Raw genomic sequence first — 25548 nt, 5'->3', positions numbered from 1 at the left:
AGTTAACTTCTATCACCCTTCACTTTGTGGCTTACTATACACCAAGAGTCACATCTGAATTATGTTCAAGTTGTTTTACTGAAGTCCAAAACACTTGTTATTTAGCTTCTTACATAAAATCAGGCCTCATCCCTACTCCTATTTAAGATCCTGTTAAGCAACAAGCATCAGCGAGGAAGATTCATGTATCCTTGTTTTTTGAATCTAATATTCTCAACAGAAAAAACAAAAGTTGAAAAAAAAAAAATCGCACATTTTAAGCAGTGTGGAGTTTAGCCCATTAATGTTCAAAACTAATGTGAAAGTAGGTTCAGAACTGCTGATTTCAATTCTTAAAAGGCTGCAAAATTTAATAAATGGTCTTTAAAATGTAATTAGGAAAATCCAAAGAATAAGATTACATTTAATGAGATTCGGCACTGTACTGCCAGACACAGCATTAAAATTAAACTACCTTTTTTTATTTTTTGATGTGGTAATAGCTACTATTACTTAACCCAGTTGTTGATAACAACTCAAGAGTTCAATTCCCGTTTCTGCATCTGCCTCTGAACACTTATCTAGTTGTAATATAAATTCTGTTTCCATTCTGAAGTCATACAACCTATATTTTGAGTTGGTATTTCTTAATCTATGAGGACTATTACATAACTTGTATGAGGAGTCTCAGAATCTAAAATCACATTGGAAAGAAATTCTGGACAAGTAAGGACCAAAAGACAGATCCTGCACACTGGCTTATGCCCCAGCCTACAGGCCAACGTTCCCCATTACCTGCCCCCTACACCCCACACACTTTTATTTAAGTAGCAGTAGCTTCATGCCAAGGTATAACACACAAACACACAGTTCTGAGCTGAAATTCACTGACATTAACTGACATTACCATGAGAAAAATGGCTTAGATTTCACCCCACTATCCTTGTTACTTTGCCCTGTTTCACTCACCTGAAAAGCAATTCCTTTTGAAAACAGCATGTAATTCAAAAAAGTACTATATCTAAATAAAAAACTTCATTTATCCTTCTCCCTATTCTGTACATTTTCATGACCGCATTATTTAGCTTGGCCCAGTACAGGAGTATATCTGGGGGAAGTTTTGTGGCTTGCATTACTAAGACAGCTACCTTGGATTAAAACAATCATACCACAGACAGAATTCAGCTTCATTAGTTTCATCAAGTACTAGAACAGCCCTTTAATTTTTGGTTTTTTAAAAAGTACCCCAGGTAGACAAAGCACCTGTTGCAGTTTCCCTGAAAGAAAAACTTCTGCTTTTCTTCATTCTCTCTCAATAGTGCTTCAATATTTATTAATAAATATTACTTATCATTAATACAGGTGCAAGAGTAGGAAGCAGTACTTTGTTTCGGCTTACTTAAAAAGGAAGAAGTCATCTGCCTTTCTTACAAGTTATCCCTTTCACAGGACAGTTACTTGGAGCTCGTGTTCAGTCATCTTTTAGTTTCTAATCATGTTAACTTACAGCCTTCTGAAGTACACACCTGTATTTTCCAGGTGCAGCTTGCACTCTGTTGTCCACCATTATTTGCCACTACAGAAGAGAACTGGTTTACCTGAAAAATGGTTATCTGCTCCAAACTTCTGCATTTTTTTTTGCATCCAACTGACAGGAAAATAAAATTAATTACATCAGAAACTCAAACCCCTTAAGAACATGTGTTTATTACTCAGCCATCACCAACTTCCTTTGATGTATCAGACCACTCTCAATTATTTAGAAAATATTTTATGATCTTTCTGTAGCACTAATTCAGAATTTTGGAAAAACATAAAATAATTACATCCATCTTTTAATTATACCTAGTTACCTTTCTCCCACCATTAGGATATAAGCAGCAACTCCCTTACAACTTGTTAAAGGAGAATATTCTGTAGAGAAGACAGTTATTTTAATATTTTATAGAGGTGGAGCAGTATGTTTAACAGAGAAACTTAAATTAAGCATTAACATCTGTGGTCGTTTCTTTTGCCTCTCCCTTCCTTCCACAGGTCAGCAGCTGTCCTCTTTGTCCACTGCCCCCCCAACCATAGATGGATTAATAATTTTAGTCTTGTTTATATATTGACATAAATCTCAAAGTCATGGGTTTTTTGCTGTTGATGGTAGCTTGTTTTGGTTTGGTTCTACTTATATACTTGCTTTTAAATCCACTACTACAATCTGGAAAGGACTGACTTTGGTATGAAACAACTGAAGCACTGAGCTAAAAAAAAAAAAAAAAAAAAAAAAAAAGGAAAAAAAAAATCCCCAAAAATACAAACACACAAACCAGTAATCTAGCACCCAATCACCTTTTTGCCACTTATACAAAAAACAATGAAGTAACTTCCTAGACAGAATACTCAAGACACAAAGTATGACAACAAAAGCAAAAGTTATTATATCTTTATTCAAACGTTTTATTTTTCCTGTTTGTAATGTCACTATAGAATATCTATTCTTAAAATACTTTATTTGATAAAGTGTTGGCCAGATTATCAGGTAAAAAGCAACCCATTTTTCTTGCGGAAAAACTCTTGAGACTTAATTTAGGACAGCTTTTGCATAGGAATGGAGCAGGGAGGGGGCTTCTGTTGAATATGTTGTCTAGATTGAAGCCATTTCTTGCTTACAGCACTAAAAAAGTTCTCTTATAATAGAAAGTTCTAAACATTTCACTTAAAACACTCATTTTCTTTACCATATTGATTCAGTTCCCTGAGCAAACAGGAACCAACATACCAGAGATTCCAAAATGAAAGGGAGGAAATCCTCTATTTAGACTCCAATACAAATTCCAAACCATAGCTAAAATGATGCTCTTCCTTCTCTGCAAATCTTGACTCCAAGAACTAATGCAGCTGAGGACACTGCTGCTGCCAACAAGACAGGGTGACCAAAGCTTGAAGTGAGACTACAGAACAATTTCAGTTTTAACTGCTTACTTTTCACTTAGGATAAAAAACCTTGGTTTCAGCTCTCTATGCTGTGCTTTACTGCAGGGATGAAGACAGTGATGAAATACAGTTTTAGAAAAATATTATGTACATCAAAAGAACTAGCTATAACATTAAGCAGTTACAAACATTAAGCGAAATACAAAGAGGGAGACTGATATTGGCCATACTTCAGAGGCAGAACAAAAAGAGGAAATGTCATGCCTCCCCCCCCAGTTGTTCACAGTTTTAAAGAAAAGGGTGGCAGCCAATGGGGGTGGGAGGGGGAAGTTTTGTAGGTTAAAAAAAGACTGCAATGAGCATCAACTCTGAGTTCAGGTATTTATAAATTACAGCAAGAAAAATGAGGTTCAATAGAAAGGGAAGCATCTCCATTCTCCAAAGTAATCTTCTATGCCAATGTGTCTTTGCAGACTTGTAAACCGGCGAGCTCAACATGACACCTCTTACTGTACCTTCCAGACATTGCCAAAATTAAAAGTAGATTTAATTTCTAATGTAGTAGCCAGATATTCTGAGAGACTTGTGTTATTCAGGATTTAAAAGGCATAAGGAAGACACTTCAGAAGTGACTATACTGCTCTGTGGATAGGGAGAGAAAAAAATGCTACCCCAGTGACAGTTGCTAAAACTTCATTTCTGTTCTCGCTAAAAACTCTGTTTGAACAGTAATCTAATCCCAGCTGCTGCACTGGGACATTTAAATATGGAATTGGTATGAATATTGGTGTTCTTCAGACTCTGACGCTTACCCTGCTGCCTTTCTTTTTCCAAGTCTCTACATCAGAGCTAGATAGATACCAACTGTTACTCAGAACAGTGCTGGCAATAATTTGACCAGTTTATATCTTGTATCCTTAGAGAAGGAAATTCAGAGGGAGGAAGTCACAGTAAAATAAGATGACATCCAGCTTGGAAAAATGCTCATGACGTCCTCATTTGGTATCAGTTTAAGTGTTTTACAACATGAGGAAAATAATGCCCAAGAGTAAGACACAGAAACAACCGTCACTTTCAGAAAACCATGTGCCTAAAGCATGTGATTGTTTCTTAATCATCATTTTAAGATTTACAAGAGGGTTAAAAAGTTTGGCTATTTTACCTAACAAGTTTACAATCGTTAGACAAATTCTTTTCTACATGAAGGCCTAGTCAGATGTTCACTAAACCACAGAAAAGTCAAGTCCACAGTGAGTCTTTAACAATGAATAGGTCACAACATTGTTTTACTATTATGCAGTATCACACAGCGAACCAGCATCTGGGAGAAAATCTAGGAGTCAACTAACAAATAAACAGGTCTTGCACACTTCCTGGATTATCAGAATCAAAGAACATTGGGCTTTCTGCTAAGAAAAACTGTTAGGAAAAAAACAGTTACCAGAAAACACCAGTTCACTGAGCCAAAAAAAACCAAAAAACAAAAAAAAAAACCAAACAAAAAAACCCATTCCTAGCCTGATGGGCTTTTGAGAAACTGAAGTTTAGGATTCTGTATTACACCATGTGTCTACTGCAAGCGAAAGAAGTTACAAGCCTTCAGAGCATTCCATGAAACTGATGCCTGACACTAAGTTTTACAAGGAAGAGGAATTTCAGAAGAGAATCAGTTTCAAAGGAATTTTCAGGTTTCTTTTCAATCATAATTTCTGTGTCACTCAAAAAACCTATTCCCCACAAACAGCTTTGAAATTATGAACTGGAGAAAAGTCATTCTTCTGTCCCAGCAGATCCATCTTCCTCCTATTCAGAAACTATTTGTGATTGAGAAACTATTGATTTTTATTATTTAAAAAGTTTGAAGTTGACTGAAATCCTACAACTAGACTCCACTGAAATCAATTGATGCTTTTCTCACCTGCTGAAGCTCCAGAAGGCATCTTGTATCAAGATACCAAACTATAAAATATTAAGTGAACTATCAACTCTATAAATCTCAGTGTTGCATTCTTCAAAATATTTATTTTCAAACATATCATTAACACAAATGCTGAAACCAGATTATTAAAGAACATTTCAATAATCCTAGAAATACCAAAATGTTAGCATGAAATGAGTGGAACATACCTTTTTAACAGTAGTTAATTACTTTTTCTGCATTTTATAATATCTACACCATGTATTTTCACCTTTTAATTTACAGCTTATTTTTACAAATACCTAGTTTTAAAAAAACAAATCGACAAAATCCCCCAAAAGCTCCTCTAACAGCCATCATTTTTTAATCCAGCCAGAATGTGGCTTTGCAAATTAGACAAAATTTAGAGCTAGCAACATGTTAACAAGAAATAGACTTTTATCTATTTAAAAACTTCACTTCAAATAAAAATTTTTAACTATGCCTATTTCCTCTAAAAGATATTTTCTGGTACTCAAGGTTAAAATCGCTAGTGGCTCAGATGCTCCAGTTAGATTGAAAGAAGTCAGCTAAACAGTGATTTCAAACCAGTTCTCAAACATGCTCAGTGAATAAAAGAAAAGATGACATTGCTCAAGGCAGGTAGGCGGGGTATCCCAGCTTACAGGCCATGGACAACCAACCTGGAATCTGCATCGTTTAAGTCAACATCTGTTGAACGTGCAGAATATACTGAAATGAACAGACAAAAGTTTCCAATTGTTTAAGTTTTGATTAAGAAGGCTGAATCCCTTCATTTCCCCATGGAGATTAGAAAAGCAGAAATATAGAAACAAATACTTTCAACTCAAATTTTAGCTTCACATTAGGCACTCTCATCAGATAAAAGGTGTCACATAAGAAGAGAATAGGAAAAAGTCAGTCTCTGGGATTTGCATCTAATATTTGACACAATTCAAAGATTAAGCAGGTGTGTTTGGGTTTCTTTTTGTCTAGTTTTTTTTAAAGCAATTAGAATGCATCTGTAAACACTTTTGATAAACTTCCTCCCAATCATTAAATGGCACAAGATAAAGTAAAAATGGTAAGCTTCAAAGTGCAGGACTTGAACCTATCTGCAGTGGAACATAATTCATATAGCACTCAAATTCAACCATAGACTAGATCTGAGAATTTACTGGAAGATTTTTCTAACAGTTGAATTTCTGATTTGACTCTACAAAGCTCACATCACTAACAACTGTCCAACCTCAGTTGGGGAGCAGGGAGTAGAACACCACAAAGGAAAACCAGATACATTTTTTAAGTACCTAGGGGCAAGATTCTGAATACCTGAATCATGTGGGGAACAGACAAAAGCTCTTACACAAGGCAGATGGGTTTAAACAGTACCTCCCCTGACTCAGAAACACTCTGTTCCTTCTGTATTCCAGCACTGTCTCTTCCTCAGCAAAAGCAAACATTCATTATTTCCACAGACAGTGATTCTCACTTCTAAATTTGTTAGTCTGCTTTAAAAGCAAAGAGATACCTCTTCACTTAATACAATGCAAAAAAAGAAAAAAGTTGATGCCCCTGTTTTACCCCTTAAACAATTCAGCACAAATTCTGCACTAAGATCAAGCAGCTAAAAAAAAAAAGTATTTGAATCAGTTGTTTTGGGGTTCACTTCTTTTTCTCCATAAGAACCATAAATTATAAGATAAATAGAAAAGGTAGAATCTTTAGCAGAGTTCATTATTCCATTCACAGTTTAGTGAGTTTGTTTGACCCAAGAGAGTCAAAACCCATTGCTTCCCGTAAGTCTCACGCAAGACAAAATAGGAAACTTCAGTACTTTGAGCTGATCTATAAGTAGAGTACTTTTCCCTCTTAATGAAACAATTTGGAAAGACAACTGCAACCACTTAGAGAAGCCAAGTGAATTGCAAGGTCAAGAATACATTTATAGTATTTCTTAAATGAAAGGTGTGATTACAGTCTGTATTTCCAGCAAGAGGGAAACTTCTGCAGGAACCACATAAATCTCAGTTTCAGCATTCTGGAAAACTTCGTATAAAGTTACTTATCTGGTACCAAATTTCTCAAATCAGTCTCATAGGTCAAGATCACTCATATCTCTCACACAAAGAGCAAAACAGCATTTATTACTTATCAGAAAGGTTGAGAACGAAAGAGGATAAAATGCCTGGTTGCCACTTGAGATGCAGAACACATGAAGCTGTCGAGTATCCAGTTTGCAACTGGCCTGAATGCCACTTAATCAGGTCAGTTAAGGGCAGGTGGAGAAGTGCAGCACCACACAGAGCAAAGGAGAGTTAAAAGCTCTTCAAATACACCATCCAAATCACTACCAAGTTAAGTACTCCCACAGACAACCGCAGAAGAGGCTGTTTTGGCTCTGTAGTTTATGATGCTGGTGGCTAAATGAGGCAGACAAGGCAAGTGATGTGATTCCTCAGTCCAAAAAGATGTCAGGATCTCCTCAGACAATATGAAAGAGCAGGAAATTACTTCAAGTTACATCAAGTAGCAGCCATCAAACTACTACTGTATGTAATAACCTGGAGTAAAGGCCTTATAAAGCCAGGTATGGGCCAGCAAAACCCCTTCCTGAACCACTGGACAAGTATTCCTAAAGTCACCAATTAACAGACACATGCAGCAAGTAATATCACAGACTTCAATAACCTAAACTCATCATGCAAGTTTCCTCAGGTCACACTACAGAGTGCTTCTCTCACAGCTTTTTCTCCTACAGTGTAACTGCAGAAAGCATTGACTACCTAAATGAGAAATCCATGATGTATTAAATTTTCAGTTCATCCTTTGAAGGTTTGTGGGACAAAGAGTGCTTGCCAGAGATGACAACAGTAATTTAGACATGACTGCTTTACAGACAAATCCTTCCTCAGAAACTCTGGTATTTTAGGATTTACTAAGCAGTTTATCTCTGATGTGAATTCTCCAGTAAAGAAACTCTTTATGTTTTGCAGAGAAGCTCTAGCTTTAAGAAAACACTCTGTTCTGTACAAGTGACATACCAAGGTACTAAGTATCCAGGACTCATCCACCATTTCTTCTGAGGGGTATGTATAAAAGTTGATCTAGGGTCGGTGCTGAAGTGCAGTTTTTCACATCAGCACTAAACTCAGAGCCCTCTGGGCACTTTCAACATTTCAAGATAAGAACCAACACCACAGGTTCCAAATGGACCATTTCTTATTAAATCCTATTTCACTAGGCTAAAACCCATTTGTTCAGGAGTCAGTAGACTTTGACAAGGATGCAGATGGGAAACAAAGGTACTTTCCAATATATCCTAACCAGTCTGATGGTCTTGTTGAAGAAATTCTTTCTGAGAAGGTATAACATCTGGCATTTCAAAAGCAAGGCCAGTATCGGTTTAAGGAAGGGTTTGTTGTTGCTGTTTAAAAAGCAGTAAGGGATTAAAGCAAACTGCAGTAAGGCACATAAGAAAAAAGAGAAAGCCCAAAAATCAAGAGCTACCTCACATTCTTCTGAGGTCCTTAGACAGCTGCGAGGGAATGGTGACATGAAATAGGAGTGCACGTTTTTGGACACCATTATAGCAGACTGGTATTAAGTGCTTATGGCATATACATCAGTTAGAGTTAGGACAGATGTGCTGTCACAGTTTAACCAATTTGAACACAAATTGGCATCTCAAGACAAAACTTTGTCAAGCCTGTGGGGAGTTGTGCATGTAAAACAGGCAGAGAACTGACAAAAAAGAAGGAAGACAAGAACAAGCAATGCTGAAGAAGATGGTCCAGCCTCAAGAAGACAATTTCCTTACAAGAAAGTTTTACCTTGCTACATTTTACATTGTAAAGAATCCAATAAGAGCTGCACAGTTGAAATTACTTTGACCAAAGGATCTCACTTCCTGACAGACCACAGGACAACTATAATTGAACAATTCCTCAGATTTAGCCATCAACAGAAAGAGGTGTGGCAGGACTTCATTTAGGAAAGCTTTAAAACTCTCTTAATATCATGGGAAGATCTCTGACATGAAAAGCCACAACAGAGCGGAACACACAACAGGTGGCAAAATTCTCAAGTAAATAGGGATCATAGAATGGCTTTAAGACTTGGGACCTTAAAGCTTATCTAGTTCCAGCCCCCTGCTGTGGGTAGGGACACCTTTCAAAATGGCAAAAATGAGTTTATAAACCGTATTTCCCCAACAGCCATTGTACTGTATCACTTTCAATTTTGTTTTTAGTCAGTTAAATACTACTCATGAAAGTTGAAGGATGGAGAGAAAGATAGAGACAGTCCAGGAAGAATAAAAAATTTGAAGGAGCATATACCAGAATCACAGGTAACTCCACAATCACTGCATTATTTTGAATAATTTTTGAAATTTTTTGAAACAGTTTGTCACAGCTAGGACTCAAGCTCATACACAGAACAGTTTAAGTCAGCAGTAAAACTCAAACAGATTCTATTTTTTTTCCCCCTCATCAGTGACTAACACCAGAATGACCTACATCTGAAGTAAGGTCACAAAACAGTAGCCATTTGATAATCCTCCCCCATTTTCAGATTAGGGGGCTTAATAGCTACACTTAGGTGAAGTCAGATCTTCACATTTAGCTGGACCTTGCTGTGGCACACTCTGTTCTGTGAGCCAAACTGCCAGCTGCAATCACAAGCAGGGCTCCTTTAAAGCAGTCTTCTATAATCTACATTATATATGGCAATACTAATTCATTGTTAATCAAAAGATGTCCACCAGTTTTACACCCCTAGTATTTCTACCTGGCATTACTAAATGGTGTAGTGCTTTTAGAATGGAAAATAAAACTTTTAAATAAGATATACAAAGCTTTTTGACAACAGTTATGAAAAGCAGGAACATATTCAACCCTAGATTAATCACACTGCCCTCTGACTTATTAGTGCATCAGCAGACTAGAAATGCACTAAAGTTAGCTTATAAAGCTAAATATTCTAGAAAATTCCATGAAAGTCGAATTATGACAATGAGAACTATTATTCACGTGTGAAACTAACTAGCCTTTAATTAAGATGATTTGAAGAAGCTGGGAACTGTGGAAGGAGAAGATAAATACTTAAAATCTGAAAATGAAGCATTTTTAAAATAAACTAGCAACATTTTACAATAAAACACACTGAAAACCAGTAATTTTTCCCACTGAACAGCACTTTGAACATGAGTAATCAAACCCCAGGTGCCACAAAAGCTAGGATATCTCATAACTGGATGTCAGGACTCTACTAAGTTAGAAACTGAAAGGGAGGAACATAGTTAAAGAGGTCACAAATTCAGTGAGCTCTCATTTACCAACAAACTTAAAAATAAAATAAAAAACCAATCACATCTAGTGACATTTACCCAACTCACACTCTTGCAATACATGCTGTTATGGAAATACAAGCCTGGATGGATGCTGAGAACGAAACACAAGAGCAGTAGCTGAGATGCTAGAAGAATTTTGCCAAGAATAGGACGTTTATCTAAGAAGGGGTTAATCCAGCTTCTCAAGATACTACACAGGAACCTGGACCATGCCAGAAGTGGAAACAAAAAAACCACCCACCTGACACGTGGCTCTTTGATCTGCAGAGTGACATGCTGCTGACCATGCCCCATAAAAAGGAATTCAGCCTCCACAGCTCAGTGCATTTCTGCAGATTCAGAGTTCTCTGCTCTTTGCAATACATCTCCTGCGCCCTTACACACTCAAACAGATGAGCCACTACCATCCATCTTCCCTACTCTCCCCTCCCTTCTTCCTGGCTCCTTTATGCCTTTAGTGAATGGAAGGATAAAGTGGTAGATTAGCAGTGGAAAAAGAAGAGATGTACCACATAAGTTTATACCCCCAAACAAGGCTGTGTCTGATTTCGGTTTTGTTTGGTTTTGTGTTCTGTGGTTTTTTCCCTAAAGTATGGTAGCTGAATTTAGAATGTCATCTTTTCAGAAGTTTGATACTATACATGAGAATCACACCAATCCAGTTTTGTTCCAACCTCTATTAATGTTCCAACCTATCTTATCAAAGTTCCCACCAAGCACATTCAAGAGAGCAAGGTTCAAGAATAATATAAAAGACAGTGGTTCTAACTGGGACAAAGAATTTTAAGTTAGTGAAGTCTATAAAGCTCCGCCTGACCTCTACACTCTACATAAACACACTGAACTCTAAAGGTTAGAATAACAACTTTGTTTGAAGCCCTGATACTTGAGTCATATTCAAGAAAAAGGGATCCATTGTAACTGTCTACTCAAAGCACCCATATAATATAGCTGAAAAATAAAAAAAGCAAGGGTGGAAAAGGAAAAGTGGTACTAATTTTTCCCATTTTAGCTGTAGGCAGTACAAGCCCTAGCTATCTGCTAGTCGCTGGAATACAGCTCCTCAACAGCATACACTGATTGGACAAATTGATCAGCATAACACATTCCTATTGTTATTTCCCTTACATAGCAAGACAGTTCAGGAGACTCAACTAACAGAAAACCAACCCAGAGCAACAACAACAAAAAAACTTACAGTAAGCCTCCAAGACTAACTTAAAACAGAAGGGCAGTTCACTGTTACACCAGACAAGTTCTACTATAAAGGGAGAACAAGTGGAAAGATCGTATTGTTAGTGGTACTGTATTCTCTCTCATCAACAGTCTCATTGGTTATGACATTCTTCAGCCAACTTAGTTTCCAGCTCACTTCAAACCCCCAAAGATGTTGCTAAAATAAACAGTTGCTAAAAATCAGAAGCCTTGTCCTCCCCAGTAAAGCTACTTACACTTGACTCAGGAGAAAAAACAGATACATTGTAAACCTGATTAGAAAACTGATCCAAGTTCAACTAGATCTGACCTTCTCTTTCCTCTTCTTCCTCCTGCCACGTCTCCCCTCCTGTTTTCTAGGTTAGTGTTAAGTTAGATTAGTTTTACAGTCTAGTTTGTTGAACTGTTTAATAAATGAATGCTCATACCAGTCAACATAAATCATGAAGGTAGGCACAGTGAGTTTAGAAAGAAAAACAATAATACCGTGTTATGCATCAACAACAACAAAAAAATCCCCTGAAAGTTACCAACCTCAAGCATTAGAGCACAGTTACTAAATGCCAAATCAAGGGAAGAAATGAGAGGGAGTTGCAGTGACTTTATTTGCACTCCATGGTTTTGGTTTACACAAGTCCCAGCTTAGGAAATTCTCAGTGCATATAATGTAGAAAGACTATCAGAGTTTAAATTTCTCAGCTCTCTATCAGCCACATAAAAAGTAAACAGCTACCTTATAAGAACATACATTAGGAAAGTCCAAGCTATGCCTAGAAACACTGACAAAGATTACAGTAGTTCCTGGAACACTTAAAAATTGAACTTATTCCACATACATCTAGACGTAGGGAGCACCAAAAACAATCACAGGTTTTATCAACACTACTGAAGATATGCATATCTACTGGCATGCCCAGCAATACATTTCTGTTCCAACTGCAAAAAACTCAAAGCAAGCACTGCTTGTATCCCACACAATCCATGGATTAGTCTATGTAGCAGGTACAGTTTTGTCTTTCATAAAAATTATGCTCCATAGATCCTTACAATTGCAGGTTCACAACGGATCAGTGAACTAGTACTGCATCTACTGCTAAATACACAGGACTTCCTCACTCTGCCTTTTCAACTAAGTCTCTGGGTGTCATTAATCTAACTTTTCTTGTACTGTTCTCACCACATAAATTTCTCTCAAGAGTCAATCATAAGATAGCCCTTCAAAAACACATGACAGCAGTGGGCAATTACTTCTTTCTGAGAGAAAAGCTGATGAGTTGAAATGGATTGTGAGAAGATATGGAAAAGAAACCAATTTAACACTACGTATCTGAAACAAAGATATCCAACACAAACCCCACGTGTTTTCTCTTATTTCACTCTAAAGAGTTAATGCAGTACATACACCACAGCAACTTCCAATGACCTATATACACACACTGACCATTTTTGCTCTTTTGTTAACCTGTTTTGTTCAGGGGAAATTGGGATGGTATGTTTAGGACTGTGTTCCATTCCTGTCAGCTAAACCAATCCAGTGGTTCCTTTCTGCTATCATCCATGCTGCTTCTGTTGCAAAAGCCCATTCCTATCCTTGTACTAGCAGCAGCACCCATCAATTCTTTTTTTTCTTTTGCAAATCCCCAACTGCGTAACGGCCAGTTGACCAGACACTGAGTTAAAGCAGATCAGACAGGAGTCCAGTGAATGCTGATGCAAGCATCCAAGAGGCATGAACATGCAGTCAGAATTGCAATTACTCCATTCTGGTAACAGTTCCATGGGACTTCACAATGCAAAATGGCACTTTATTGCATTCTTAAACTGCGGTTCACAGTAAGTGCTCAGTGCTAATGCCCACTGCACACTTGACTCTGTAATACCAGTTTGAGCTCTTCCCTCACACGATACCATCTTCCCTCATTACATCAAAAACTGCCTGTGAACCTGTGCTGTGATTCTGATCTAGATTTCACTCCTGTTCTTCTTCCAACATTTGCAGTAACACTGAGACTACTTCCTTGATCTGCTTCACACTGGAATCACTCCAAGGGTTTCACATCACAGCTCAAAGCGCAACAGATCCACAGGAACACCTTACACCAGTACTACTGCCCATTGTATTGGATGATGGCACTATGGCCACAGCAGACTTGTTGGCTGTTTAAAGACACTGAAGTGCCAAGGAAGCAAGAGTTCAAAGCAGGTATCATAATGAAGTCATTACTGCATGAAGTCTGTTAGTGGCCTGACAGGTAACATAGCACTGAGCAACCATAGCAATCACTAGTAGATACACAAGAACATTACAGATGTGTAGTAAAATAACTGGTTTTCCCACTACTACTATGGTAACCATAGAAAATCACTGACAATCATGGCAGTATTACAAAAAAAGGTGACACTAACCCTGCTGCAAAGTACTTACAGCCACATGGAAAGTGAGAACACTGCTGCATATTGTGGGAATAAAGATACGAGGTATTTAATGCAGGAGTGGTACAAGTGTGGGGATGCCAACAAATGAAGCAGCTATAAATCTTTTGTTTGGGGTGGAATTCCTCTTCTAGAAAAATGCAGTTTTGAGACAGCTTGTTCAAAAATAGTAAGCTGGAGCAGAAGTTCAAATACTTTAAAAAAAAAAAATTTGAAAGTCTAGATCTAACAAAACAGAATTAGATACACTACCGTACCCTAGTTTTGAAGGAAAAAAGTCTGAAAAAATGTAACAAGAGTAAAAGAGTATTTGTATGCTAGATTTCACAAGCATACAAAAATGGATTTTCACTTTGATCAAATTTCAGTTTTCATAAGAAAGCAATACCAAGGCTATTTCCTGTCAAATGTGTGCCCTTGAGCTGCAGCAGAGGAACAGTAAAACTTCTGCCCTTCCCCCAAATAGCAATGTATTTCTTTTTGAAAAAGTAGCAATAATATTTTAATCTTTCACTGAAAATGAAAGTTTTACTTAGACACTGTTACATTTTCACAACACACGGCAGGGTCCTAGCAAGATTCCAACATCCATGGTTGGAGCTACCTGGCACTTTCCATTAAAAAGCCTCATGTTACTGCTCCAAACCTCACCCACAGGTTACTGTGATAACATAGCAAAAAGCCTGACCTTGTGCTTGAAGCTTTCTTGCATCCCAGCAACTACTTGGTTTCTACTCAGTGCCTATTCATGAAAGTAATGGGAACTCAAAGTACTTGCCAACACTCTATCTATGAAGTTCAAATGAAATCGGGCAGTGGGATCAATTACTGCTTGAAGAAACCTGCAAAAATCCTGTTTCTTAAGGCTGATCACAAAGCTAGACTTATAGCTCCATAGTGTCAAAGCCTCTCAATCTGATGGAATAGAATTAATCAATTCACATTACAGAGTTTTAATCAAAGAGCACCAGAGAGCAATTTTTAACCCTTCTGATATTCACCTCTATAAAATACCTTGCAATTTAAACCACCACAGAACTCGGTTATTGGCTAAGTCAGGTACTTCAACTCTGAGCTTTCTGTCACTTTTCTATAAATACACAATTTAGAATTAGGGTATTTTGTGTTAATTATGTCACAAAGACTGTACCTAGGACAAAACATACCAGTGAGCACTGCTATGCGCAGTATTTGTTAGCATGTACTACACAGCTGTAAGGACACCAACAGAATTGAGACCTCCAGATGCCTTTTAAGAGCATCTAGTTTTGAACTCTGATTGAGTCATGCAAGAGTTAGGAGCATCCAATAAGCACAAGCCTAAGCATTTTAGGAATGTTAGTGCTCAACACAACACACACGAAGATTTCCACCTGAACAGACATTTCGTACTGAACACCTATTTCAAATTTCTGTTAATATATTCCATTCATTTACCATGTGGAGTCTTTTGTACCTTCAAGGATGTTTAGATACCAAATAAACTTTCAGTAATGTCAGTGAAAGTTTCTCACTGTTTTTCTTTTCAAATTCTCTTAGTGTTTGAGTATTTTAACACAAGACTTTAAATCATATTCCACAGATCACAAGTTAACATATTAGGCTGGCAAAACCCAAGCTTTTACATGTATGCATGGGTTTTAGAGTTAAGTCTACAACCAGGTTTTGACCAATGAACAATCTGGCAACTCAGCCCTTTGAGCACAGGCCCCTAACCATCATTAGCCCTCCAGGGAATATTATTTCAGTCTCACTGTTGTAAATATGAACACTGTCCACCCTGAGCCTGTCACTGTCTTGGAGGTGTTATCTCTTGTTCAGTTTACCACTTCTATAAAGAAAGTAGATGAGGAATCCTTGACAGAGAAATTATTTCAAAGTGCTCAATTAATTATACTACAGAAATGCCAATACCAAATTTAGTATTGATACAGTAAATGACACAAAACATCAAAATAAAGTTGCTCATCCAAAAAGTTTAGCAGAAACATTGTTAAAGGAGTCTGTGCTTTCTTACTCTGTTCTCTGAATATAATGCCTCACGAAAGATAGTAGTCCACAGAACCATATCACCTTTCAATATTTTTTTTTCATTTTGAAGAATTTTAAGGGTAGAGCAATCTGTTGGTGGTGGCAGGTTTTTTGTTTGTTAGGATTTACAGTATGCTAGTTCAAGAACTGGGGGACTACCGCCTTACCATACTGTTTTTCTTCCTTTACTACAAGCACATGATTCTTGAGAAGAGTGCCAAATCCGTCATACTCACCACTCCTTCCTCCACCATGTTGCCATTTCAGCAATCAACCCAGCCATTGTTCAGACCTTCCAGTTAATACTAACCTTGTTAGACTCTTCAAATCCTTAGGAATACTTTGGCAAGTGAGAACAATGAACCATTTTTACTTTAGAAGTTATTTTGAGCTATTGTAGGAGATTATTTTACAGAACTTAATGCAACAGAATTTCAAAGGAGTAAAGGGAAAAAAAACCCACACACAAAAAAATCCCCAGCCCAAACCTGTTAAGCGTACTGTGCCTCCATTATCCTGACTACTCACTTTCTTGACACTTTGTTTACACTCTCTCTCTGATAAGGGCTGCTCAACAGGCATGCCAGGTAACAGTTCTTAACCGAGATAGCTCTTGACTAACTATTAAACCATAACCTATGTCCCTTCTCCTTAGCAGTTGCCAACAATTTCAGGGCTCCTTTCTAGTAACTGAATTTTACATCATGAACATACAAAGAAATCATACCCTAAACTTTTATTCCAAATAAGAGAAAGCTGAATGTGAAGCACCACCACAGTGCAATCAGTGTAAAATGTAAGTAATTATGTGACAGTTTTGCACTTCGCAATTCTCAGTGACAGGATCAGAGAGCAGTCCAGGGTCTCAGTCAGAGCCCCATTCACGGTGGAGTAGCCTTCTCTGCAGCTTTTGTAATACAGTTTTGCTATAACAGGCAAAAGTCCTTCATGAAAATGTTTAAGTCATGAACTATAATATTTCACTCTCCGATAGCAACCCAAAAGGCAACTCTGAAGAAGTTCCCTTAACCCAGGAGATCTGCCCAGCAGAGGGCTCAACCTTTGGTATTTCTTTACACTCCTTCTCAGTGTGGGTTGTGCTGTGCAGTTTCCCAAACACATCTGGCAGTATGCAATGACCACCCGAATGTCCCTTCAGACTTTTAGGATTTTAGTTTAAATTTTTAAGTGAAATGCCATTAGATAAAAGGCAACCACAGAAAGTGACACTTGTGAGAGATATCCATTCTCAGATTTAACACCTTATCACAGCATCTATATCAATAAACTGGCTCTCCTATATATTCTAATTAAACTGCATTTCTATTAGAAGCATTATATAGGGCAGTAGTGTACAGAAATACACAAACACTGTTTTCTAAACAATACTATCACTTGGAGAGCTAAAAAGACAGTGCAAGCATACACAGGCATGTTAACATATACACAGGTGTTATAACAGGTGTTTACAGGTGTTATTGGGGCAACACAGCAAGATCAAGAAGCTTGTGCGTATGAAGCAGTCACCAGGTTACTGAAAATTGTAAAAAATCCACGAACTCGGACAGTGCTAATTGCCTGCAAATACAGGTATACCAGCTTGTTAGGTATTCACTTCTTACTTTGCTCTTGTCTCAAGTGCACGCAGAAACACTGAATGAAGTGCTGCTCACCCTCCCAGCCACACTAGATGTGCTTCCCCGCTCAGCCATCAGGAAGGATCGGCACTGACTCTAACACGCTACTTGAAGATCAAGGATTCTATTTCCCCAAGAAGGGAAATGTCTGCTGAAACAATACAAACAAGCAGTTCCTGGCATCAGTGCTCACACCCCACCTCCCCAAACAAATAAACAAACAAACAAAAAACCCAACCGAAGCGCCCGCCGCCCCGAGGCGGCACACGTGCCGAATGCCAGCGCGTACAGGGACAGGGGCCGGGAGGGGAGGCTGCATTTGCCCGGGCAGAGCGCAGTGGGAGCAGCCCCGGTCCCGGGGCTCCTCCAGGCGGGAACGCCGCCGGTGCCCGCGCGCCCCCGCCAGCCGGACACGCGCGGGGAGTCACGTGACCCGGGGAACCTCCCGGCAGGAGAGCCACCGGGGCAGCCCCGGGGGCGGGGGGGGAGAGCTGCCGTCGCCATGACAACTTCCAGGGGGAGGGAAAACTTCAAATCCCAACCGTCAGTGCAGGAGCGGCTCCCTCTTAAAGGCGCACGCACACACAGACACACACACAGAGGCGGGCTCCCTTCCCCCCTCCGCCCCCCAGGCACTGGCGATGGAGGAGGAGAGGAGAGGAGGGGGGCAGCCACCGGCGCTCACCGCGCGAACGACGAGGAGCCGAGACAAAAGGACCCGAGCCGAGAAACGGTCTCGGTCGGCGGTGTCGGGAGGGACCCAGCGGCCCCAGGCGAAGCTGTAACACCCACCCTCTGCTGCCCGGAGGCGGCTTAGGACCTTCGCTCTCCCCTACATACCCCGTCTCCGCTCCCGCCCTCCAAGAAAGCCGCTGGAGGTGCTCCTCCATCCCCGCTCCCCTCTCCGCCCACCCGACAGACCCGGGCTCGGAGAGCCTCGCCCGCCCGGCTGCCCGTTCCCCTCTCAGACCACGCTCGCCGCCCCGTCCCCCGCCCCTCGGTGCCCCCGCTGCAGCCGGGACACGCCGCCGCCCCCTCTCTTACCCACACAGTGCATGAGCCGGTGCCGCCAGGAGTCGAGTTCTCGGCGGACTCCCCTGCGCTCCGCCGTGCAGCGGGGGCTCCGGCACTGGGAGGCGGCGGCAGGAGGAGCGGGAGCCGCGGCGGCCATTCCTTCTGTTCCCTTTTCCATCTGCCTCTGACCTCACGCCCGCTCATTTACATACGAGCGCGCGCTCCCCCGGCTCCTCTCCCTCCCCCCCACCCTCCTTTGCCTCGTCGAGCGCGCGCTCGCGCCCCCCCTTCCCCCCGCAGCATCCGGCGCGGGGAGCGCGCGCGCCGCCTGGCGGGGTGGCTGACGCGCGTCCCCGCTCCCTGCAGCGCCCCCGCCCCGCCGCCCGCCCTGCCCGAGCCCCAGTTCTCCCCCACAGACCGCGGGCCGGGCCGAGCACCGACAACCCTTCCCTGCCCGCCACTGCCCCGCTGCCCATCGATGTCCCCCGGCCTACAGCTCCCGCAGGGCAGCGCGCCACCTGCTCCGGCCCGGCCAGGGCAGGCGGCAGCAAGGCACGCCGGGAGCTGTAGTTCGTGCGGGAGGGGAGCGGCGCCGCCCCCGAGGTTTCTCCCCGGGTGGGCAGCGCGGCCGGCGCTGCTAGCAGCCGCGGTGCCTCACAGCGCCGCGCTCAGAGCACCTCAAAAACCGGCGCGGGTCTCGCCTTCATCCCACGGTCTGCCCTGGGCGCTGCTTGGAGCGGGGCTCCTGGCTCAGGTGCCCCCGCCACCTCTTCCAGCCCCTCGCCCACACCTATCCCCTGGCTGCCGCCAGCCCCCTCCCTCTCCACCCCTGCCACCACCGCACGGACGCGGCTGTCACACAGCGGTGTGCCTTCCGAACCAGCTCGCCACATTCACTCCCTAGGGAGATTTTCAAAGTTCTCTGAACTACTGCCCAGTTCACCAGGCTGTTTTCAGCGGCTTTGCTTTCAGTCCAGTTTTTATGGGGGTGTACAGCCGGGCAGGGAGGTTTGCTGGGGACTGGCGTCACTCAGCATTATCTCCCACCACCCCTTTGGAAAAGACTAGCGTGGAAACTAGGAGCCAAATCAGTTTAGTTCAGTATCTGGGAGCACACCTGAGAAGGCTTACTATCAAGCTACAAACTGAAGTCGAATTAAGGTAATTGCAAGAAAGTTAACACACACACGTCAGATTGGATTACTTGGAGCACTTGACAACCACTTGGATGGGCGGTTGTGCTGCTCTGCACAGTCACCCTCGTGTTGTGCCCCCAGCACAAGACACGTATCCCTCCGCACGAGTCTAATGTGACAATCGCTATCCATGCCTTGCAAGAGAGCAACTAGCAGTCTTTAATTCCCCAGACAGAAAAATCAAGATCTTGCAATTTTCTCAGATCCTGGTGCATTTTTGAGTGACTCCTCTTCCCCCTGGCTCCCCTTCTCATAGCAGTCTACGTAAGCAGTGTTACTTCAGCAAGAAATTACATTTTCTGTGTTTATTTGAAGGTTGTGATAGAAAACAGGATTTAATAAGGCCATAGAAAAGACAAGGCACCATTGCTTCTCCCCGTACTCCCCTATATGGGTTGAAGGAACAAGGCTGGAAAGAACCAAATCACTCAATCTATACCAAATTTTCTTCTTGTTCTAGACAGAGCAGAGTTAAAAGCAGCAATACTGTGTCAAAACTGCACAAGAGCTTCAAGTTTGAACAATGAAGGGGAAGTAGCTCCCCACACATTCATCCCTCTACCTATCTGTGTAGACTGTCAGAAGAAACGCTGTGTGGGAGTGGAGCCCTTACCACCTTTCAGTGGAGCATTTCAGAATGGCAAGACTGGAAGTGCAGGTGAAAAGGCAGCCTGTTGCTTCCTCTAACTTTTCATCATGGCAGCCAGCAATAAATAAGCAGCAACTTATCAGTCTCCTTCTTCGCCTCAGATCTGTTGCAAGTACCTTGGGTCTCATACTGGCCTTCCAAACAGGAACAAAAATTTTCAGTCTTGCCTCAAAGAAATGGCAAAACCCAAGGTAACTCAGAGAAGAGAAAATCCACACAAACTAAAATGTAACTTTATTTGGATAATGCATCAGTTTCAAACTAATAGTACCCCTCCTGTAAAAAATTCTTTTTTGCTGTAAGACTGGTTAAAAAATATCTGTCATGCATTGGTTTCTAATGCAAACCTTACCTAGTGGATATTTCCTTCTGAACTTCATAAATATGTTCTTTATTTATGGGTGAAGAAAACATTCAGGAATTGCTTGTAGAGGACAGCCCTGAAGATCAGTTCTGCTTCCACTGGAACAAACAAAACTTGGGGAACAGATGGCAGATCACTTTTTTTTTTGTAAAACAATTTCATAAAAATAAACTTTGTCACTTCTGTAAAACAGCTAATTGAGCTTAATGCATGAATGGTGTTTAACTGAATCCCTGAGCTTGTGTGACATGAATCAGTTTCACAGGCACTCAAATGTCCCCCATCTGAGGAGTTTTATTTTGAGGTTTCTATGATTAAATAAAGAGTAGGGAAGCAACTACACCCCCCCTCTCATTTTGCAAAATTAACATAATATTTGTTACAGTTTCAAGGTCTCTCCTGTTTGAGAGACTTCTCCAGGCATGAAAGAAAAACGTAACAAAACTAAAAAGCTTGGTGGGCAGATTTTAGACAGAAGGAGGAGAAAAGGAGAACAAAAGCATTTCCAACTGAATTTTTATAGTTGCCTAGGTTTTGAACTCTTAGTCCTTCTGAAAATACTGCCTAGCAATCAGATATGCTGTAGAGACTAGTTTTCCACCACTCCCTCCCTTGGAGATGTTTTATTTTTCCGAACAAAACTGAACCAGGTAAGCCAAGGATCCTGCTTCATCAAACCTTCAGGGATGTTATTTTTACATTAACGGTACTGGTTTTTCTTCTCTATGAAAATGAGTTTCCATCCAAGAGATTACTTCTTATGTGTATTTGTACTTCATTTTATAGAAACATTTCCAGTTTTCTGGACAAGGGTTGGATCAAAATTCCAAGGCTGATTGAGGGCAGAAGCTGGAGCAGTGAGGGATAATTTCAATTTAGTTAATTTTAGCTGCCTCTCCTAGCTAATTTTTACGGGATCAGAGTGCCAGTTACTTAGAAATGGCTCTGGAGACAAAGTCCAGTACAATTTTTCTGAAGCGACAGGAATTATTACTGCTGTTCTTCCTGTATGTTTAATTTCCTATTTATTTGGGGGTAAAGAGAAGTTAAAATAGTCACAGATGCTTACAGTTTGATACCACAACCCCATCAAAATCTGACATTTTGAATTAATTTTTTTAACACATTGGGGAGATTTAACTATCTTATTGAAACATTGCAAAATTGTTCATCACCAAAACCTCTTTGTAATTAATCCCCAAAGGTGAAATTCACTCCTGTACAGACAGCTTTGCATGGCTCTTTGTCACATGAGTACTGCTTTATGGAAACTGAGGGCAATGATGAAGTGTAATTAAAACAGTCGAACAGTCAAAACCTTGTATCAAGCCTTCTGCAGATGCAATCTGCAGGTGAATACATCCTTCAGTGGTGAGCTCCTCTCTCTCATGAATGCAATTTGTAAACCTTGAAATTGTCAGTGTCTTGGTAAAACAGAAGGGGTTAAATGGTGAATTGTGTGATAGCTTTATTAATGAATATTGCAGATAATAATTGATACTTGAAAGATACACTGCAACAGAAAATAGAAGGGTGGAAATAATGACACTAGAGGATATTTCATCATAAACACTGACGTGGTCATTTAGATACAGAATCTGATAAATTGAGTAAGGGTTATTTAGTAAGTAGTGGGAATACTAGTTTGCACTTACAAACACAGACAGCAGATATGTCCACTATTCCAAGTTTGATGTACAGCCTATTCTTTTTCCTTCAGCAGAGGCAGCTGGACCAGCAGCAGTAGAGGAGTGCAGCAAGAATGCTGTGAGAGAGGGGCCAGCCCATTAGCTATCACTTCCCTGACTGTGGTGGCAAGCAGCACAGCCCAGGTAAAACTACTACTAAGCTAGTAGTTTAGATTTTGAATTTTCATAACAACCTCAATCAGTGCAAAGATACACAAAAATATGTTCATAATCCAGATGTTGCTGATATCTGGGTTAGGGGCCCTGTGAGCCTTGAAAGTTAAACCCCAAACATTTCTTTGCATTTTCATCAGTTCTAAATGAAAATGAAGGGACATTAAGGGAAAATGAAAGATCAAACTCTAATAGGAACAATTGGAAAATTTCCATTTCATACACAAGTGAAAGAATGAGCTTTTTAACAGAGCAGAAAAGTCAGGCAATTTCAGGTCTCCTCATTGGTTTTGGATCACCAGGAAGAAGTAAAATTTGTAAGCATTCCAGGTTTAGAACTTTTCTATCTCTGTGCTCATATAAAATTCAAAATAGTTTAGAAATGGTGATGGGTGGAGAGACTATAATTTAATATCAAGTATCTTACAGATGAAGAAAGAAATGATCTGTTTACACTTGAAATTTCAGGGTATGTAGAATATTGTGAGTTGGAAGGGATCCATATGGATCATTGAGTACAGCTCCTGGCCTTGCACAGGAAAGGCCCCAAAATCACATCACACATATCGGGTATATCTTGGGCTATATAATTAGTGTTTGGTGACTGTGTATTTCAGTAGAATATACAATTAAAAATACTGCTGGTCTCCTAATTACAGGGTCTGCTTTTGTGATTCTCATTGGCATTAGTTGATTCCACTGCCCGCATTTCTGCTCCTGCTATTGACCTAATTCTAAGTACATGAAACATGATTATTTCAGACAGATGACCATTTTTTACAAACATCTTTGTCCTTTGTATAGGAAGTTAAAAAATGGAAATATGATTCTGGTGTTCTAGCAGTAGTGCTGTTAAATCTGTGAGCATCTAACTAGGTGAAATAAAGTTTGTATCTGAGTGGATGCGCTCTTATCACATCATCTAATTAGCTTAGTGAAAAGCAGGCAGGCTTTCAAGAATACCAATATTCTTCATGTCCTGTCTACTTATATCAGCTACTATAGTTAAATAGAGATGTCACTTCCATATATCAAACTAGCCTTGTTTGTAGCAAGCAAGCATTATAATGAAACTCTACAGTAAATGTTTATAAAATAGATGCACTTGGTTTTATGTGGGTAACTAAAACATGAATAGAGCTCTCAGCTTATACCATTTGAGAATATACAATGAAATTTTCATGGGTTATTTTCAGGTCTTTGTTTACTGTTACTCTTTAGAGACTAAGGATCTGAGGCCAAAGGGCCGAAGGGCCACGGTCTCATCACATGCATGTTCTGCTACACAAGAGCACACATGTATGAAGGCTGCATTGTATTTAGACAAATCCTTAGAGCTAGAAGAACGATCACACAACTTTTATGGTGAGCCGAGCACACTTGATCGTAGTAAAATCATGTTACTTTATCAAATTGTTCCTCAAAGCAGAGCTGTTTCAGTAAGGTAGAAAAAAATGGGACTTTAAACAACACAGGCTTATAAGGTGAAATAAAATATTAATATGCAGCCATATGAAAGACTCAATGATGTGTTATAAAAACCAAGTAGAACAGAAACTTTTGTTCAGTACTAATTCAAAACATTTATCATTCTCAAAGTGTTCTTATGAAGATGGTATATCTTGTTTCAGTAGTAGTCTGGCAGAAATAGGTGTGTTAGTGAAAGCAGTCAGCTTGAAATGCCAAAAAGTAACAAATTACTATAGATTAGACTTCTGTTTTAATATGTCATTATTCGACTATTAAAATTAAATTTGGAGGGAAGGTAAAATCCGATATATACTCCTAAATGATGTCTCTATAGCACTATCTATCAAATATGGCTGTTTTTCCTTTCATTTAAACTGTTATCCTATGTTCCACACAGCCGAGTAATGTCACTCACTCTCTCTAAAGTTTCCCATGTGGCCATGTAATTTAAGTATGCCATCAGTAGAGCATCTCGGCAGCTGAAAATATACTGCTATTAAATCCAGAGAGAATAGATCACTAATTGCAGCTTAATATTAGAGATGGACATGAAATACTGAGCCAGCCATCAGAGAATGCACTGGTAATCCAAACTTGTGTTATAATTGAAAAGACATAGAACTGTTTATGTCTTTTTGAATAACTTTTAAAATTACAGTAGCTAAGAACTTGCTAGAGCTAAGTAAGACAATGACTGCTACTTCTGTTGCAGACTACAGCTTAATTATTATTTAAGCTAAGGGAGAAGTTTTTTCCCCCAAACCTACCCCTCTGTATGAAATGTCCCCTTGAGTAGGTTTCCCTGTATGAAAGTTGTATCAACAGAGCATGTGACAAGATACAGCATGTGTGGAGCATCACAGGAGGTTGTTCCTTCTTCCTGAAGGATTGCAATCTAAATGGAAAGGGACAGTATCACATAAGCAACACCCAGTTCTCAAGCTGGCTTCTCCAAGAGAGCCATTAGCCAGGAAGCAGAGCATAGGGTATCGCCTCCTAGGTCTCTAGCATCTCCGCAGGAGTGGATGTGTGTGTGAATTGGTGAGGAGGAAGGTGTATTCCTGTAACAGGTTTTTGGGTTTACTGCAGAAAGCCATGTTTTGGAGTCCTTTGCACGTCTTTCCAGTTGCAGTTTCCAGAATAGGCTGCAATTTATAACCAACCTAAGCAGAACCCACTATGGGTGGTAGTCACTTGGGTAAAGCAGTTTATTTTCTGTAACATCACTTGCAGAATTTTTGCCTCTTGAAGTAGAAATATTCATGGATTGATTTAGAATAACTATTTTTATTACATCTTTAGGCTTCATCTTATCAATTTTATGTATAACCTTTCTTTTAGCAGAATTGCATGTGGTTTAGGTTATGTTCTGAATCCCCCACCGATCTCCCCTTTCCCTGTTTTTCTACCAATTCCATAACTTCATTTTCAAGCTAAACTTCCTGAATTGAAAAAAAGTAGAAGAAAAAGAAGAGAAGGAATATTGTGTATGAAATTCACTATCC

At 40.2% G+C, this 25548-nt stretch overlaps 1 protein-coding gene across 8 annotated transcripts in view; it reads right to left on the bottom strand.

Annotated features, from left to right (window-relative positions):
* The window catches only part of LCORL (ligand dependent nuclear receptor corepressor like), an 84861-nt gene extending 66121 nt beyond the window's left edge, over positions 1-18740 (bottom strand). For 6 of the 8 annotated variants that reach the window (XM_039551709.1, XM_039551710.1, XM_039551703.1 and 3 more), the window contains exon 1: positions 18533-18740. In XM_039551709.1, coding sequence (XP_039407643.1) covers positions 18533-18680 — 148 coding nt within the window. In that variant the 5' untranslated portion in view covers positions 18681-18740. Of the gene's footprint in view, positions 1-17473; positions 17637-18532 lie in introns of all 8 variants that reach the window. The other 2 variants (XM_039551705.1, XM_039551706.1) reach the window with 2 other exon arrangements.
* Between the last annotated feature and the right edge of the window lie 6808 nt (positions 18741-25548).

Source organism: Corvus cornix, chromosome 4, assembly GCF_000738735.6.
Source record: "Corvus cornix cornix isolate S_Up_H32 chromosome 4, ASM73873v5, whole genome shotgun sequence".
NCBI lineage: Eukaryota > Metazoa > Chordata > Aves > Passeriformes > Corvidae > Corvus > Corvus cornix.
This window is presented reverse-complemented; position numbering and strand designations above follow the sequence as displayed.